Genomic DNA, 17,539 nt, shown 5'->3' with positions numbered 1-17,539 from the left:
CGTTTGAAGTAGTTGGAGGAAAAGCTAATGAGAGCACGAAAAGTTGTTGTGTGGTTTCAAAGGTATTCATTTGGATTCAGATTTTATTTCAGTTTCTCTGCCTTTAGCACTTAGGTTGTTGCATGTCCCTTTATCCTATGATGCTTAATAAATATTACTGAATGATAAACCAGATTTCATACAGAAAATAAAACCCACCATGGTTGGGCTTTAAGACTATTAACATTTAATTGCCAGAGAAAATCCTGTATTCTCCTTAGACATATAGATCTAAGACATGTTGAGGTGGACTGGGCAAAAGTGAATTTCCTAGTTGTTGAGGTGAACAACCTCAGGTTTCTCTGGTGATGAACTTTAGTTTTCGTTAGCCCCACTTGCTCTGCCATTCCTGCTGTTTTGCAACAGGGCTTAAAAGTGCTTTAAGTGCTTGTGACCGTGGTAATGAATGAAAATGTCTTTCCAGCACTGAGAGGATTGCATTAGACTGAATAGTCACCTCACTTGTAAAAGCACTATTAGAGTAGGGCAGCTGTAAGTAAGGATAACGATTTGTGTCCACTGCTTATTTACTGAAAATTGTCAATGTATTATTTATTGAGAGCTCTCCAGACAGTGCTTGTCAGAATAAAAATGTCAGCTCTGAGCAAAATGTTATAATACATAATAAAAATGCTAGGTACGCATTTTAGGGAGACAACTAATTAGACCTGCTTTTTCTTAAGGAAGGGCTGGTAAAAATGTCTAATATTAGAGACTTTCTCCATTTGTATAAGTCTTTTTCTTTTCTTCCTGCTCAGCTCAATATTTGCTTTAAAAACTTATCATACCTGAAAAATAATTGGAGCAACTTTGTATTGTTGCCATTAGATACCCCAAGTAGTGGGGAGACTTGCTGAAGGAGGAAGGCACTTCTTTGCCATTCCACAGTGAGCTGCTGTTCTCACCTCCATGTTTTGTCTGAAATTAGAAGATGTCACTTCCTCCCTGAGCAGTGCTCGTAGAAAACTGCCTCCAGTGTAAACAACATAAAATTATTAAGCTTATTCCTCAGCCGTGCTAATTAACCCCAAACAAATTTCACATTAAGGAAACAGAATTCAATCAATGTAAATGTTATTGCTGTGTATTACTGTAAGCAATAATATAGTGGCTAAAATAATTAATTATTTTGGGATTTTTATTTTAAAGAAAGTATTCTTTCTTATAGTGTTGCAAAATGATTCACAGACTTCTCCTCAATTTCTTTGGCCTTTTCTGGAATAGAATATAAAAGATCCATCTGGTAAAGCATAGGTTATACACAGATGTTGTTGTTTTACAATGGGATTGTTTTTCATGACTGAATTATAAAAAGGAAAAAAAAATGTATTTTGGATTGCTTCAGGTTTATTTACCTAATATGTTTTTATTGGCAATATATATGCAAATTTAGTCTCCTCTTCCTTATTGTAGTTGAGTATTCTTTGTAGTAATTTCCTACCCTCTTTCCTACCACTAGTAGGTAAAAAAGCACCTGGTGATGGTGGTAGTGGTAAGGATGGTAAAAAATAAGAATATTAAATATAATCCACATCTGAGGAGAAAAACAAAAATGCCATTTTGCTTTATTTCAGGCTTTGGGAAGCATTTGCTAATAAAGATCCCTCCCTTGTTTAAAATCTGGGATCACAGAGAAAGTCAAATTATCCTCTTCAGAATAATTTTCTTACATTAATAAAAAACAGATTTTAAAATAATTGCTTGATTGTGCCTTTAACTTGTGATAAATTTATAATTGTCATTATTTTCATCATCCTCCAAATCTTTAAAGACATGAAGTACAGAACCAGATGACAAGTAACTTTATTTTTCATGCAGTAGAATGTATATTTGATTAATATGGAGTTATTTATCAGCGATAGCATATTCTGTGGTACAAGGAACACAAATCAGATACTATTTAAGATTATTATGAGAAATGATACATTCTTTAATCAATTTATATCAGCAAGTATTAAATTAACTTTGAATTTTAGAGTAATTTAACTAACACAATGGATCAAAATGTTACTTTTCACAGATTAAACACCCACAATTTCTTTGTAATTTTTACCATCTTCTAGCAAATGTAATAGCTATTCCTTTCCATCCCTGCTTAGCTTAGTATCATTTCTGGTCTACTCTTAGTTCCTTACTATCCTCTGCTAAAACTGTCTTCATCTTAGTAGGAATATTTAATCTTTTAATCACATCTTAAATATCTTACAAGCAGGTTGGTATTAAATATTTACAGTGATGCCAAACCAAATAACATGAATGTAAGTGTTTCAAGAAATAGCTGGAGCGTGCCACTAAAAAAATATTTAAAAATAAATAAAAAGTAATTTTTTTATACCAGTGATAAGAAGAAATTAAACTCTGTGGAAGGACTGTTTTAAAATAACATCTGAAGGGGCCATTTATATGTTTTATATTTTGGTTTCAGATGATTTGTTTCAGATTATTGCTGGGCTTTTGGTCTATTTCTTTAGTTTCTGTAGCTAGATAGTTTTTTTTTAATTTGTTTGGACATATATTTTTAGTTTCTCAAATAGAAAACTTTAGATTTTATCTTTGCATTTCATAGGTAGCTGAATATGTACTGCAGATTATAAGAAGGTATATTCAGTAATTTAAAACATAAAATTTAGACAATAAAGATTTGTTTTGAGCATTTCTTCACATTAGATGTTTATGTCTGTAAGTATATTTCAAGCAAAAATGTTTAAATATTATGCATTCTATAGCAAAGAATATAGAATGGCTAAGTATGCATAGCCCTTTGGTAGCCAGGGCACTTAAAATTTTTTAAACTGTAAGGTTTCCATGATTAATATTACTAGATTTTAAAGTTACACTATAAAAACAAGCCAATAAATGCAATAAAATTCTGAACTAAGAGTCCTAGTTAGGAGAACCTGTATTAGTATATTTTAAAATTAGATGCAAAGGATTGCATCCAGTATTTTATTCCCTTTAAGACTATAATTGACAAACTGCAGTAATCATGCTTTTATGTGTTTTTCTCCCTCTACTGAATTCATTTAAAAAAAAATGAAAGTAAGAAAGGTAAAAAGAGACTCCAGAATTTTGAAACCCAGTGGTCCTGAAGTGATGGGAAAATAGCCAAGGTGTCACAGCTAATTTCTGACCCTGTTTTATGAGTTCTGCTGTTCCTTATTCCGCCTGTCAGCCTGGGAATCCCTGAGGCTGTGCAAACTGGCTGAACATCACTCAATCCCAGTTTTATATCCCCTTTTAATAATGTTGAGTCTATTCTGTCCAACTTTGATTCAGACAACCTGCTTGTCTTGAAAAAGTGATATATTTAATCAGTGACTCTGTCTCCAGCATAGCTCCCACTGCGTGTGACTAGAGCCAGAGAGTAGTGCAGTGGTCTGTCACTTCTGTTTGAATGGGTAATGTGGAGCCCATCAGCTGAAAAGACAGGAGCTGGAACTGCTTGTTAGGACACATGATCAAAAGCCACTCTCTGCTTTCTGCCAATCAAACCTCATGTCGCCTTGTGGGGCAGACATTAAATAGACTTTTTTTTTTCTACCGTACACTGTGGGCACTTTGCCAGTTTGACATGTGAACTGTTACAAAAGATAGCAGAGTTTCGACCGCTTGCTGACTGCTTTAAAATATGACTGAACACTTGTCAAAATGAAATATTCATAATACTATATTATGATAAATTCAGTGAAGTATTTATTTGGTACCTTTATGCTGTAATTTATGGATTATTTTCTTTTTCTTGGGGCGGAATAAACAATAGACATTTGCTTCTTAGGTGAAAGTAAGGAAGACAAAACTCTAACAATCTAACTGCAAAACCAAACAATTGGATGACAAATAGTTTTGAATATGATTATTGCTTTCTGAAAATACCATTAATAAATTAAATGGTATTTTGCATTCTTGCTCCTCTGTTTTAAAAAATATTTACTTCTGAGTCAACATAGGAGAGTGGTTTTATTTGTTATATTTTGGATTAAAACATTTAAAACTTTATTATGAAATGTAGTTCAGGATGTTACTCTTGTTTACTGAAAAGATGAACAGATTTCTAAATTCCAAGACATTCTTTGACTTGAGTTTGTCTGATGGATGTTTTTACTATTTTTTTTTCTTTTTTGATATCGCTGAAGATTTGCCCATTATATTGCTACCTCATCTTTGTGCCCCAGAGCAACCCAGTAAGGATGATGGCTTCTAAGCTTTAAAGAATGAGTACTTCAGTACTTTTGACTTAAAAGGTCATTAGAATTGGCATTTCTGATCATTTCTGGATACCCCCCAGATAACTGTTCTAAAAGCTGTTAAAATCTTCGTTGGTGTTTTGATATCTCCAAACTTGCCACTTGGTACTTGCTGTTTCTTCTCTAATGATCATTTTAAAAGGAGTTAAACATTTTCACCAAAACATACCATGGCAATCTAGTGGAACTCATTTAAACACTGAGCTACACATAAACAGCTGCTCCTTCAATAAGCCATTCTTTATAATACCCTTATTACCTTCTAGTGTCTCAAATTCTGATTAGTCAACAGTGCTGATTGCTGTACGGCATTCCGTTGCCCATCTTCCTTCTGCTCAGCTGCTCATATCTTAGTTGTTATTTGATTACAACACAACTTGTGCATTGTTTCTCCAAGTTGCTCTTTATATTGTGTCTTAAAAACTGAATTATCCAGGGAAACTGGGATGGTGTGAGAATGACTTTTGTTACACATATTTAAAATGTCTGAATAAATCATGATATAAAAAGACATGAAACTATGGGACACAGGTTAGAAAGAATATTTATAGCTTAAAACTCAGTACTTACAATCAAATTGTGAAAGGGAGTATTAAGTACATGGAAGTGTTTTGAAAAGCATGTAGTATTTTACTAATATAAAGAGTTATAAAATAGTTATAGCTATTAGATTTTAATCAGAAATAAAGTTCTCTAAGAGATAATTGTGTATGTAGAAGCTCATAGGAAAGACCTAAAGACCTTCATTGTTGCTGCAGAACTAGATCATTTTTGTCTAGTTATTGTGCAGCACCAGTGATGCCCCCACTAAATAGGACAAGCATGTTGGTAGTTCAAGTTGTGATGAAATAAGTAAGGGTGGGAAAAATGTCTATAATGAAGTTTGAATTTCAGCTATTCCTTTGTTGTGACCCCCTGGAATTCACTCTTGGTGAGTAGGAAATGCTGACACACTAGAAATGCAACCTCAGTAAAGGCCCTAAATCTGTCATTGTGCTCTGGAGTCTGCTCTGAAAATAGCAAAGCTCTTTTGGTAAATTAAAATCGGTGTGAATGGGAACAGATGTTGACATGCTTTACTTTATCTTCAGGGATGCCAGTTAAAAAGGAGAGGGTCAGCAAGGTTAGATGATAGGAAATATACTAAATGTGCAAACTCGTTCTATAGGGGGAGTTCTGTTTTGGGACATGTATTTATTTTTGTTGGTTGAGATCAGAATTATACCTATGTTACTGTATCTAGAGGAAAAATGAGGAGGATGGTATTTATTTCTGGAAAGGCTATTTCTTTTTGATGTTCCCGTGGTTGTGTCTTTTCTTCATCAAACTGCATTGGCCATAAACCGTCTCACAAGCTACTATTAGGGTTTTACTTTCCGACATCATTTTGGCATAGCTTCCTAAAGTATTTGTTGAACCCTAATGTTACAGTAGAGTCTTTGTACTGATATTTGTCAAAAATAATGAAAATGGTTTATGCTCTAAAAATGTACAATTTATCAAATAGCTTGCATAGTCAATTTAAATAAGTCTCGTAGAAGTTTCAGTCTTGATTTGAAAAAATAGCATAGGATGAATTTATTTATAAGAACCTTAATAGTTTCTCTCAATTCCTTTTACATTTTAGATTACCTTATAATTTTCTAAATCTACATGAACAATAATGATCAATTTTGTCAGTATTATTCACACCTTTTATTAATTTAACATAGATGAATAAATGTGAATGTTGTGAAGAGTTGATTGGGAATAGATTTTAAATCTGACAGTTAGATTACAGGGTACCTAAGAAAAAATGGCTCTTTCACTAGGTACCTAGTAATTTAATTCTTGTTTGAAATTATTATAATTTATTACAGTGTGTGGGTCCTAATGAATGTCTACTATTAAATGAAAAGGAGAAATTGAAATTAAGATTATGAAATTCTTTTAACTCATATCTTAAAATCCTCTTAAACAATTCAGAAGACATTAATAAGCTATATAGGTTTCTTTCCATATTCTGTAATGACAAATAAAAACATTTTTCAGCGTTTAAAGATTCTAGAAAATGTTGAATGCCATTAAAACTCAAAGCATGCAATCTTAGAATTTTGTAAAATGTTAGTAGCCATTATAAGAGCATTAAAATTGGCAACTCTATTTAAATATTTATTTGGACTATACCCAGATTTTTCTAACATTTGAGTTTTGCAGAAATGACTGTTTCTATGGTATTAAACATTTAATGTAGGAGAATTTGAGCTTTCATAGAGTTTTAAACCAGATAAGATTCACATTTAAAAAATTCTAAATACTAAAGATATTTTTTAAATGGAGTAAAAATTTAGAAAGGAAATGAAGATGTCCCAAAACTCACAGGCATTGAATGTTATCACTCCTAGGTCTAAGTAAAACCTGGTGAATACAAAATGAAGATCAAATATTTTTTAAATATGAAAATTCTTGGGTAAAACCAATGATATCATATGATGATTTTTCTATCCTGGTGGATTATCTGAAACGTCATTTGAGAGACCCATTAGGTATCTTACCTGGGAAGAAATCCTCCACTTACAAATTTGGTCATGCTATCTGAATATCATGTAAGAAAGAAAATCACATTGGCCCCTTCAATTTCAAACTAGAAATATGTTTACTTTAAAAGTTCTCAGGTTTTGTTTCCTAATTTCTAGAGTTTTTATTTTTTTATTTTTATTGAGGCTGCTATAATACATGTATAAGCTGGTGATCAGTTTATGTGTAGAAAGAGAAAAAGAAAATAAGCAAGTTGATGATAAGTTTACCTTTGAGTGCAGAGAACAGACCTGCTGTAGGTTTTTGACAGTTTCTGAACAATACTGAGTTTTAGGGCTTGGCCCTCTCTCATTGTGAGGACTTCCACCCTACCATCCTGATAAGAGAAATAAAATGTAATCTCTTCAGAGAGCTGCTATTTAGATAGGTTGGTGTTTGTTGGTTGGATTTTCACATGGATTCAGTTGAAGCTATGGAGCTGTGCCCTTAGGCCTGTGAGAATCACATCTTCATTCTTCTCCTTTGTAATAAAATTCCCTGTCTACCTCCCCTCAGTTCTCACTCCTACTAAAGGATATACTACTAAAAGAATGTAGTGAGAGTGCTAGCTGTTTTTAGATGAGAAGGTGATTTGTTGCCTCTGATAATATGCTTGTTGAGCTCTAGTTAGCTCAGGCGTCTGAAAAAAATAAACAGCAGAAACAAGTAGGGCAATACTCTCTTAGAAATGATTACTGATCTCTTTTTAAAGTGTTTACAGTAGTTGTTTAATAGGGAAACAATTGGATAGAATTTATTCTGCCTAAGTTTCTATAAATAACAAAGCCTTTTCTCATCTATCAGTTATGCCCACGTGGTTGCTGTTTATCACTGTAACTAGTTCCAACAGTTAAATTCCGGTGTCTCTCAGCTACTATTACAAAAGGCTAAAATGGGCCAACTACAAAATGGGAATAGGGCAGGAAGACATAACTTTTTCATGCAGTGTGAGTACATGATGATTATGCTATAAAAAACCGCTTTTTGAAAATAATTTTGCTAATTGTGATCCATAACTTTAAAATGTTAATTTTGAAAAGAATTGACAATTTACAAAACCATATCTACTGTTATATATTTAATTAGATTTTTTTTTCTCCTTTGTGCCTGTTTAAACTCTAAATGAAAGATGGAAATATGTTTGCTCTAAATATTTGATATGATTGAGATGAGATTAAGCGGTTTAAATGATTTAAAAATTATATTTGCTTTAGTGCAATCTGTTAGGTTCAGTACTAAGCTGTCATTTGGTTTGCTTTGTGGTATGGCAAACCAAGCATTAAGGGTTAAACTATTTGTCGCACAGGTAAAGCTAAAAATCTCTATTCCCTCTCTCCTTTCTGTTTACAGAGTTCTTCAGGCAAAGTTGAGTTTGCTGTTCAGACATTAGCTGTACTTCTTAGCAATGACCTTGTAGGGTAGAGAAGCATGGCACAGTGGCACTTTCCAGCTGTATTCAGCCTATCCGTCGGGGTATAATCATGCTCAGTCCCAGCACCGCAGGCTTGGACATATGTTGAGTTTTATTTCTTTCTTCTGACATTAATCCTATTCACCAGCTGTTCTGCCAGCTGCCATTCTTCAGTTTAGAGATTACATTTTGGGGGATACCAACAAAGGTCTAGTTGACCACTGCTTTCTTTTTTCTCTCCCCTGCCCCTATTCCACAGAAATGATTGGATCTGGAGGTACGGAGAACTCAGTCTTTTCCCACTATTACCTCTCCAACTTTTTTTTTTTTTTTGGATCCTAGACATTAACATGATTTATGATCACTCTCAGTATGTTGTAGATAAGCTTTCCAAAGAGCCAGATTACCACCTTACTTATAAATCCCCTTTCCACAAAAGGCTTTAAGTTTACATTGAAGAATATAATTAATGTTTCTTATACTACTATATAAACAGCATTAATTAGTGGCAATTTCTTTTGATGTCCTCACACATATTCCAACTGAATATATGCTTTCAGTTCTTTGTTTTTCGCCCCGCAGGTTTGAGAATCTATCTCAGTTAAGATGATACTTTTTTTTTTTCCCTGAGCTATGGTTTCACTAATCTTGTTTGAATGGGCTATTAAATCTCTGTTACACTCATAATATATACTAATAAGTAGTATAGATTTCTCACTTCGTATTCCAGATGATCTGTCCATAAGCAGGATGTTAAACATCTGTAGTTTAAGCCTCTGGGACTAACAAATGCATTAATGCCAGAAAGAAATGTGGCCTGGACAATAAGGTCACAGACCATGTGGTAAAGAAGCATCCCCAATATTACTAAGCCTGAACATACTTTTCATTGTTAATCCTTCCATTTTCATAAAGGCAAAGAATACTAATAGACTTAAATTGTAATCATTTGCAGTACATGTTTATTACATTAATACTAACAAATACAAAATCCCATATGTGTTATAATTCTCTCAGCTGATATTTTGAAGTCATTTAAAATATCCTTCTACATGCCTCACAGCAGCATTCTCTTAGACATTAAATTCACCTCAGAAAATAATATCAAAAAGTGTCTGTTTATTGATCAGATTCTTCTTTTGTCTCTTAACTTTGTGGCAAATGTAGGTCATAAATCATGGTAAAGAACTCAGTTTAAATAGCATTTGAGGATGGAATCATTAGGATTAAGAACACCCTACTGACTTAAAAAAACTGAAACTAATGGTATATTTTGTAAGGTGGGTTTGTTTGTTTATTCATTCATTCATTTATCCATCCGTCATCCATATATTTTCCATCCATTTATTTATTTATTTACTCATTCCATTGAGCAGGATGTTACTTATTGAGCCATGTAAAAGAAAACAGCATCATGTGTCTACCAGACACTGTGAGTCTCCCTCCATATTATATGTAGAAATCTATAGAAAAATGAAAAGAAGTTTATAAATTGCCTACTGAAAAAAATATTGATTCTATACCATTCCCCAATTTTCCCCCCAAAGCTCTGACAGCAGTGAACCCCGTTTACTAAATATGGACATTCTATTTATAGAAATATTCATATTTTTATTGGTGGCCAAAGCACTGCTTATAGGAAAACCTACAGGTGACTAATAGGAGTTGCTCACTAAGTGGAATAATGAATAGTATTAGGTGTCAATTAAATCAAGCTTCCCCGAGGTGCAGGTGCTCCACAATGTACTGACACATTTCAAGTAGCAGTGCCACTTCACCCATGCATATGAACAAGCACATTTGCATATTAAAAAGCTGAAAATTATTTAACTGAAGCAAAAGTCTTTTAGAGATGATGGAGGTTATTAAAACTGTTGACAAGAAAGAAGGTAATTGCCTGAAAATGAGAGATGACATTCTGCTATACACAGGGAACGTTGTTTTTGTTGTATTGTGCAGCAGTGCCTGGGTGTATAACCTATTACATTGAGATTGCTCCTATGCAATTAGACCCTTTTTGTCCTCACTTCAATAAGGCTATGATTATGAAGGATTGAAGAACACTTGGCATATTGAATGTCTGTTGTTTTTATAACTTCGTCAGAAATGACAAAACACGTTTTGTGTCCTGTTTTTTCTTTGTAGGCTTATTGATTCTGTGATTATAATATTCATAAAAGACAATGTGTTCATGGTTGAACACTCTGTCATTTATACAGGTTTTATTTTTTTCTGTCTCAGCACAGTATTTGTTTGAATGCCAAGGTGTTAGTCATAAGATGAGCAGATTTTTTAAAGTAAAAGATGAATAGGTGAGAAGTTTATCATGCTAATAATCCCAAATATTACTATTAAAAGTGTCATAAAAATGGATGATTTCATAAGTTTCAGTTGGAAATAATTCACCAACTAAGAAAACTTGAAAGCTGTTTTGTTTTCTCTTTGATTATGAGCTGTATATTTTCACTCCAATTTTTGAGAGATCTTATGCTTTGGTTGTGTTTGTCAGAAGAAGTGGAGATTCATGGTCCTAGAGTGAGGCACTTTCTTGGTACCGTAAGAGGCAGTGCATCTGAGTTGACTTGTTCCATTCTGTAGGTAGTAACTGAAACAAGTACAGTGAATGTGGCAATTGAAACTGAAACATGGCAAATCATTGCAGGTGTAGGAAATTTCAGGTTTTATGCTTTATTAAAATTATGCTTGTTAAAAGACTTTATATCTAATCACCCTAATTAGGTTTCAGCTCCCAGCAGAGCCATTGTGGCAATGCAGGAAGTCCATTTCCATCATTATATTCCTTCCCTGAAGATGAGTATTAGCATTCTTCAGGACATAACCATCATATCATATTCAACTGGACGTTAGGCTTATAATAAATTCAATTTTTTCCTGTTGGGCCAATCAGCTTTTGCTTTTATTTCTTATATAGATTTAAATCTAAGATTGGTTTGTCAGACACAGAATTTATAGACTCTGAAAAAGCCCAAATGTACCCAAAAAGTTTTCTAGGGGGTTTGTCATTTATGTGCTCTTTTTTATTCTTTGATTTGGATGCATCTGGGTTTTAGTAAATTAAGAGGCACACCTAGGGTTTTTTGTTAGTAGCTGTCTAGTGATTTATCTAATCTGACATGTTCATTTCTTTAAGTTGAAGAGGGAAAATGTCTTTAGGCATAGCAATCTGACTCTTGATTAAAAAGATAAAAGTGAGATATCCTAGTTCTTTTTGAATTCACATTATTTACTGCCTGATTAAAACCTTAGCTATTTAAAAGATGAAATCTTAATATAGTTATGCTCAGAGTAGAAGATAGAAGCCCCCAAAGTATGCCAAACTTGTTAGTTACTTCATATATATAGATGTAGTACCATACCCTGCAACTCAATTTCCATTCACACAATCCTATTATGTGAAATTAAATTATTTTATTCTGATCACTGTTAGTTCATTTTGTTTAAAAATATTGAGAACAAATGTAGCCTTACTTCATGTGATTGATTTTAGTAGAGAGTAATAATTGATTTTAACTATCAAGTAATTAATAGAAATTTTTGTGCTAAATTAATTTTTTTAATTTTGAAGTTTGTTTTTGTGCTGCTATTATTTTTTTCTCAGTTAGGTCTATTAATATGCAAATACTTAGTGCTTGGAATTCATTGTAATACTTGATCTGATTTAAAATATCCTTGTATTTGTGAGTTGGAATTTTAAAAAGCAAAATCAAAAATTAACTTTTATTTTAATTTGTAAAGATGTATATATTGGATATATTCATGTTGAATATGATTTAATAGAGAAGGAGAAGTAAATATAACACAAATTAAAATCCTGGCTCTCTGAATTTTTTCTGGGAAATAAAGTATTATATAAAACACTTTCTCTTTGACAAATGATAACTTCTATATGAAGCCATCATGTAGCACTCCTGGAGAATCAAAGATGTACTTTTTGACAGCTGAACTCTTAAGAAAATTCACTGCCTGGTAAACCACTGACAAACCCATATAGGCTTACATATAACACATACTCATAAATGATTCTTAAAATACTTAATAAATGGAAATATCTTACTAAAAGGCAAATAGGAATGTAGCAATGTTTGTCATTTCTTCAATTTGAAGAACATTTTAGCTTTTGATCATATGTTCTTTTCTCCACTTTTATATCCCCTTCTGACAACTACTTTTCTTACACTCAATAAAATGTCCATGTAAACAGGCACAAGCCTGTGAACCATTCTGTTGTGAACTTGAGAATGGTAAAAATGGGTCTGAAAAGCATATCATAAAGCAGGTGCACCAGGCCATGTGGACAGAAATTGAATGAAGGGTAGGATAACTATAAATTCATATATGTTGATTGACTAGCTCTTAGCATAATCTGAAGCTGAAAAAGAATTTGAAGAAATTGGATATGATGGGAAGGCAATCTTCTGAATCAGGACTTTTCCCAGGGACCATTGGACCTTTGGGAAATTGCACTGGACTTCTACCTATTCTTAACACCCTCTCTGAACATTTTTTTTTTTGGTCAGGTAAAATCTCATGAATGAATAGACAGTATGCCCATGAAGTATGAAAGGCAACATGAAACCTGAGAGTATATATGAAGATAGGAGACACAGTTATTAGGAAGCTTAATTTTATTCCTCCCCACTACTCTTTATAGTGTAAATCCAATGTACATGAGCTTAAAGACATTTTAAATTTATTGGCAATACATCTTTCTTCTTCCCTGCTCACTATTTTAAAGTGAATGGGAAACTCAGGAGCCCCTGATAATACTCAAGATGCTATCAACTTGTGTGTAAGAACTCAAGTATATAAAGCTTTATATTGTATAAAGGGATGCACCGGAAAATCTCTGGTTCTTAGTTTTTAGATTAATAATGCTCTAATTGTACATAGTTGTTTACAGTTCTGAAAGGACTTTCACAAGTACAATTTAAGTTTTTTAAAAGTTTGAGTGAGAGGAAGGAAGGTATTATTCTTATGCTATTCTAGAAGCAAGGGAATTAAAGATTAATGTATTCAACAGCTAGTAAATGAGGAACTGAAGTAAAAATTCATGTCATTTGATACTTACTTGATTATTCTTTGTGTGCTCTATGTTGCCATTCAACATGATAAGTTTGGTGTCCAGGTAGAGTAGTTGGGTGTGATGGGGCCCTCTGTTCAAAGTGACTTGAATTGCAGACTCATCTAATTAGGACTGCATAAATGCAGTTGGTCTATGCTTTATTTGACCATTGTTAATTTGTCTTCAGGGTGAGATGTTCTTTTAGGGCAGGAGTAGTTAGTTGGAGTGTGTGTGTGGGGGGGTCGGTGGGGCAGAAGGGAGACAAAGACAGACACAAAGATTAAAACAAGAGAGTGAGAGGAAGAGATTGTAAATATGGCATGTATCCTTTCTTACAGATACTTAATCAAATAAGTTATTGTCCTGTCTTGTGTGATTCATTTTATTGAAACAAGCTTAACTTTCAGAGATCTATCTATATGACCATGTAAATAACATCAACAAGAAAGTATATTTTCATGTTTCTTGAAAAACTGTCAGATTTGTTATTTTTCTTGTATTTTTAATGATAATCTTTTTTTCTGTTAAAAATTACCTTTATTGAAGAAAAAATTTCAAACCTACACAAAAGTAGATGGAATGGTATAATGACCCCTTTATGGACCTATTGTCCAACTTTGAAAATTACCAATATTTCATCTACCCCACCACTTTTTATTTGATTCAAGTTTAATTTTCAAAATGTAAATTAAAAATATGTCAACATATAGAAAATAATAAAATAGACCAAATTTATGCCACCATTATTTAAAATACATGAATTTTTATGCCAAAAATGAACATGAGGCTATAGTAATTGAAAGATCAAAATAGGTACAAGGCACACATAATAGGAAGAGTATAATGAAAGCATTGTGTAATTTCTTAGTGTATGCCTGCTAGCATTTCTTTTTTATAAGGCAGCACTATGCATAATCATTCATGTGACTAATAAATACTTCCTGAAGAGACTGGTAATCAGTTAAGCAATATTTTAGTTAATATTATAAAATATTATAGTAATATTTTAATTAAGGATTTTAGACTTGTATTTGGGTTATAGGGATGTCCTGAAGTATTCCTGTTCTTCTTGGTATACACTAACAATTTCTTGCTGTCAGGTGTGCCTGTTGGGAAGTCATAATGGTGATTAAAACTTCATTAGAATTTTGTGTCTGTGATTGCTTCATCATTAGGTCAAGCTTCATTGATCCCAGTGTATACTGAGATGCTTTTATCTAGCACTTCATTTGGAAAATCCTTGTGGACCCTGGAAGTTTGTGAAAGGTATCCTCTTGTGAAAGAAGGAAATACTCTTCAGAAGCACCAAATATGACAATGACTGGTCATTCACATTATCTGGATTTAAAAACTATTATGTTAACCTTATTTCAATAAGCCCACTTGCTTGAATTTGTATTTTTACCTTGAAACAGTATATCTTGTCATTTTACAAGGCATATAACAGAAATTGATATATGTTATTCTTTTTACACCAACATTTTATTTATTTGAGAAACTCTAAAAATGAAAAATTCAAGCAAATGGACGTGATTTTGGGGAGTTCATTAGAAAACTAATTTTTTTCCATGCCTATTGAAAATATTTACAAAAACTTTAGTAGATTAGTATAGATAATATAATTGAATAACTTTTTATTGATTCAGGTTCAGGCAGCATCTCAGAGATATCAACAAGTCTTTATTATCATAATATGATACAGAATGATGGAATGTATAGAAAACTGTGTGATTTGGTCATTCATTTGCTCATGAATATTTACTGAGCATATCAGATTGCATATCAGGTACAGTGCCAGGCACTGGGAAGTTGAACACTCTACATTTTAAAATTTCTTTTTGGATATTATTTTTTTATAATTATTATTTTATATCAAGTAACTATAAAAATTCCAGTTAATTATTTCTATGTTTGTTGTAGTCTAGTTAATGTTATTAATTTTGTTTCTCATGTTTAATAAAAGAAAACTGGCTGGTATATTTCATTTATGGTCGAGTTAACTTCACTTGGCTGCACTTATCCTCCCAAACAAACCTGGAAATAGCTTGCTTCACATAACAAATTATGCTTTATAATCTAATTTTCAATTGCATTATGTACTAGCTATTTTTTTAGGTATATGGGCTATGTAATAGTCATAATTAAAAGATGTAAGAGGGTGTTTATAGAGTTTAAGACAACATATTTCATTGTTTTTGAAAAATAATCAAAATATTCAAAAAATTAAGTAAGCACTGAGATTAGTATGTGGAACTAAAATTTGAATAAAATACTACAGAAGAGAAGCACAAGGGAAATGGTTGTAGGTAGGTTTAGTATGGATGTGGGGCAGACCAATGCACATGAATTTCTAGAGCAACAATTCTTTCCCTACCGTAGTACTTCTAACAATTTGTAATTTCCTAGTTATGTGCCTGTATTCCCTACTAAACTGAAGCTCAACCAGGGTGGGCACCTTATTGATTTAATTCACTTTTGTCTTTCCAGAGACTAGCATATTGCCTGAGACATAGGAGATAATCAATAAATATGTTGGGTGAGTGAATATAAAGAGTTGTATTAATATAAAATGGTAAATTCTATAATAGAAGTATGAATAAAGAGGGGAATATAGAACAGAGAGTACAGGAGAAACCAAATGGCTTTGAAGTGCCTAAATTTGAAAATATTTATAGAAGTAGATACAGTTAAAACAAGTTTTGTTTGTGTTCTGTCTGAATACTCTTTTAGCAAACATTTTTGCCTATTGACAAATAAAAATGGCATTTTCAAATTCTTAAATAATTTCTGAAACAATAAAAATTAAATTATGTTCAGTAGCAAATAACCCAAATTCTGTAAAAATTAATAACCTGTGTACTATAAATATAGTAACTATATTAATCAGATCATTTTATTAGCATGAACACCCAGTTCTCTACTATAGTAGATACCAAAGGCAATTTGGCAGACTCTAGAGAGGGGGTATCAGTAGTTTTAAGTAATTAGAGTTAACATTTTACTGTTGAACATAACACTTTTTTTTGTGTTAAATATTAGCCTAAGAAAAAAAGTATTCCATCTCATTATTAAGTGTAAGCACATTATTTAAATATCAGTATTATGTTAGCTTTATGAAGTGAATAATTATGATCTGAACTTGGTTATATTTTATATTTTTCAACAAATCTTCCTTTTAATAGATTGGTGATGCTTTAGTTATTTTAAATCATTGCTGTTTAAAGAAGAATTACATAGATCTAGAGGATTTTTTAAAGCTATAATTTTAGAACACCATCACCTTTTAATGGAATTTCCTTTTTGGTCTACCAAGAAAATATGGCAAATATAGTCATTCTTGTTATAGGTCTGTTTGTGTCATTTACTTGAGTGAGCTCTGCAGTGCTTCATCAGCTTTAATTGAGATAAAGTTAAAGCTACATAAATAATTTTTAGTGTTTTTAGAAAGGGTCTTGTATTATTTTTGTATGTTTATGTATGCGTGTGTGTTTCTGATCCATTTAGTAAATTATGGCTTAAAGAAAATGGTTTTCTATTAAACTGTCTAGAGGTGCTCTTTTTCAATTATTTCAAAATAATGCATTGTTTCACCTTTTAATCATGTTAGTCTTGGGCAGTTTTTATCGTGCAACACGAAATCATCACTTTGTTACAATCATTTAAGAATTTCATTCAGTGTTTTTGATGTTGTATTTCGATTTTAATAGTTTTAGTCAAATTTATTTTTAAAAAGTAGGTTGTTTTATTTTTGTTTATGAATTGTTTAATAAAAATTGCCTGTTTCTTGCATAAATACTGTAGAGTAATCTAGTACCTGAAATTTGGTTTGGATTTTGCCAATTAATATGAACTGAGTGGTGTCAAAATCAATGTTTTTATTTTGATTTTGATCCTAAGCAAAGTCATACATATATGTTTATACATTATAGCCTTCTCTTTCTTTCTCCATCTTTCTGTGTGTGTACATAAATCCCAAAATTTGATTTTACCATTTTAATATGGGTAATTTTTAGAACTATATTTAGTACCATTCCAAAATATTAGAAAATTATACGCGTGCATATACAATCAAGCTTCAAGTAGTAAGAGTATTCATTTTAAGAAGGTGGCCTAAGAATACCTGTAAAATAGTAATGAATTATCAAAATGTAGTGTTTTGGTATATATATATATATATATATATATATATATATATATATATATATA

At 32.1% G+C, this 17,539-nt stretch overlaps 1 protein-coding gene across 11 annotated transcripts in view; it reads left to right on the top strand.

The window, feature by feature from the left end:
* Positions 1 to 2,620: 2,620 nt before the first annotated feature.
* The window catches only part of LOC107158126 (SRY-box transcription factor 6), a 290,105-nt gene continuing 275,186 nt past the window's right edge, over positions 2,621 to 17,539 (top strand). For 2 of the 11 annotated variants that reach the window (XM_048788408.1, XM_048788410.1), the window contains exon 1: positions 2,621 to 7,786. In XM_048788408.1, the coding sequence (XP_048644365.1) occupies positions 7,732 to 7,786 (55 nt within the window). In that variant the 5' untranslated portion in view covers positions 2,621 to 7,731. The remainder of the gene's footprint in view (positions 7,787 to 17,539) is intronic. The other 9 variants (XM_048788413.1, XM_048788405.1, XM_048788415.1 and 6 more) reach the window with 7 other exon arrangements.

Source organism: Marmota marmota, unplaced genomic scaffold (assembly GCF_001458135.2).
Source record: "Marmota marmota marmota unplaced genomic scaffold, marMar, whole genome shotgun sequence".
Classification (NCBI taxonomy): domain Eukaryota; kingdom Metazoa; phylum Chordata; class Mammalia; order Rodentia; family Sciuridae; genus Marmota; species Marmota marmota.
The sequence above is the reverse complement of the archived record's forward strand: the minus strand, read 5'-3'. Positions and strand labels throughout refer to the sequence as shown.